Source organism: Propithecus coquereli, unplaced genomic scaffold, assembly GCF_000956105.1.
Source record: "Propithecus coquereli isolate 6110/MARCELLA unplaced genomic scaffold, Pcoq_1.0 Scaffold113, whole genome shotgun sequence".
In the NCBI taxonomy this organism is placed as follows: domain Eukaryota; kingdom Metazoa; phylum Chordata; class Mammalia; order Primates; family Indriidae; genus Propithecus; species Propithecus coquereli.
In genome coordinates, this window is record NW_012135303.1 from 3386366 (window position 1) to 3388285 (window position 1920).

The window sequence follows — 1920 nt, forward strand, 5'->3', positions numbered from 1 at the left end:
ATGACTTTATTAGCAGGAAGCTAGGAAACCTGGCAGTGCCGGCTGATGAGAAGTGGAAAGCAGTGTTTGATGAATGTTGGCGCCAGCTGGGCTGTGAGAGCCCAGGCCAAGGGGAAGTTTGGAAAGCATGGGACAATATTGCTGTGGCCTTAACCACCAATCGGCGCCAACACAGAGACAGGTGAGTGAATGCCAGCCCAGCACAGGGCAGAGCATGTTAGGAGGATGAGACTTAAAAGCAGTAAGTAGTCAAGGCTCACTATGTTTAAGTTAATGATGTACTTCTGCTTCTGGATAAGATGGATTAAAATACACCTCCTTTATCTTCTATTGAACTCAAGTATTAAACCTGAACAGAATACACTGACAGCTATTTGAAAACTCTGAAAGGTAAATATCAACAAGTGGATTGAAGAAAAACACCAAATTCAAATGCCACAAAACCAGTGGTGAGTTTACTGGATTTTTTTCTCCAATATCCCTCAGCCTGAACTCATTGCAACCTGAAACCCAAAAGTAAGCTCTGTGGTGCAGACAGAGATCCAGAAGAAACCCTCTGGTTCTGGCTCAAGGAGTGAGAAAAGGACTCCTAAAACTCAGAGTGGAGGATATATACCAGATTTCTTTCTCTCCTTTTTCTCTGTTCCCTCATGCCCTAGCCTCCAGGTACTTCTGTGGCAGCGGTAATGCCAGCAGTGGTAGAGCAGCCATGAACAGGAAGCTGGCAGGAGCCAAAACTCTGAGAGTGTGAAACCTTCTTCCCCCTTTGAACCTTCCATCCTCAGGTCCAAGAGGCAAGGCCAAGCCCCATTGCATTTTTGGCTTCACTCTCTATCTTCCCACCCTAGAGGGCCCTAGATGTGGCACATTCACAGAAGTGGGCAGTTTCTGACTGGAGGACCTAAAAAGGGAGTCCTGAGAACCAGAAAATATTGCGGAGGTAATGGAGAGAGAAGAGCACCAGAAAACAACCCTGTAAAGTTGCTTATGAACTCCTGGGCTCACCCCAGACCTAATGGATTTGTTCCTAATTAGTATACCAAAGACTTTGAGAAGCAAGCTAATAGGTAGGCTCCTCTGGTCCCAGACTGACTGTTAGGTGGTACAATCACAGAACTGACATTAGGACCACAGCCCACAGAAGACAGAAACAAAAATATCCTCTATTTCAGGGACTCCCAAGGTTACTTACACATTCAGTGATTTGCTAGAGGGACTCACAAAAGACTCAACATATAATTGTACTCCCAAGTAAGATTACTGCAGCACAGAAAGGATACAAATCCAGATGCTAAGAGAAGAAGACACAGAGTCTTCTCTACCTGTATAGAGAAGGAGGAATCCATATGTAAGCTCCCCATGCTCTCTCCCTTCCGTTAGGGGTCACAGAACACACTCCCCTCCCAACAGCAAAACGCAGCTACGCATCTGCAGTGTTTCTGCCCAGGGAAGAGACTCAGTGACCAAGATTTTTATTGGGGGCTGGTCATGTAGGCACCCTCTGCCTGGCAATTACCAAAATTTCACAGTGTCAGAAGGAAAGCAGATGTTCGCCATAAATCACATTGCTAATGCAGGCTAAGAATAGCATAACGCCCTTATCAGTTAGGGAATGTTCCATATCAATATAGGGAACTCTTAGCAAGTTTTGTTCTCAGGTGCCAGCAAAGGGCCAAACTTACAAGGAGATCCTTCGAAAGCTAACAGTTTCAGGCCTGCTGTGTTTACTCTTTTATGCATGTCAGCATTCTCCGTAGATATAAACAAGATCCAGAGTCTTGTAACACAGTACTCAAAATGTCCATGATATCAACCAGAATTACTCAGCAATCAAAGAACCATGAAAATCTCAACTAGTTTTGGGAAAGACAATCAACAGACATCAGCAATGAGATGACACAGATCTTGTAGTTACCTGAC

At 44.7% G+C, this 1920-nt stretch overlaps 1 protein-coding gene across 1 annotated transcript in view; it reads left to right on the forward strand.

Moving 5' to 3' along the window:
* ALS2 (amyotrophic lateral sclerosis 2 (juvenile)) overlaps positions 1 to 1920 on the forward strand; it is a 100303-nt gene that overhangs the window by 76929 nt on the left and 21454 nt on the right. Inside the window, exon 22 of the mRNA XM_012655087.1 lies at positions 21 to 181. Within this exon, the coding sequence (XP_012510541.1) occupies positions 21 to 181 (161 nt within the window). The remainder of the gene's footprint in view (positions 1 to 20; positions 182 to 1920) is intronic.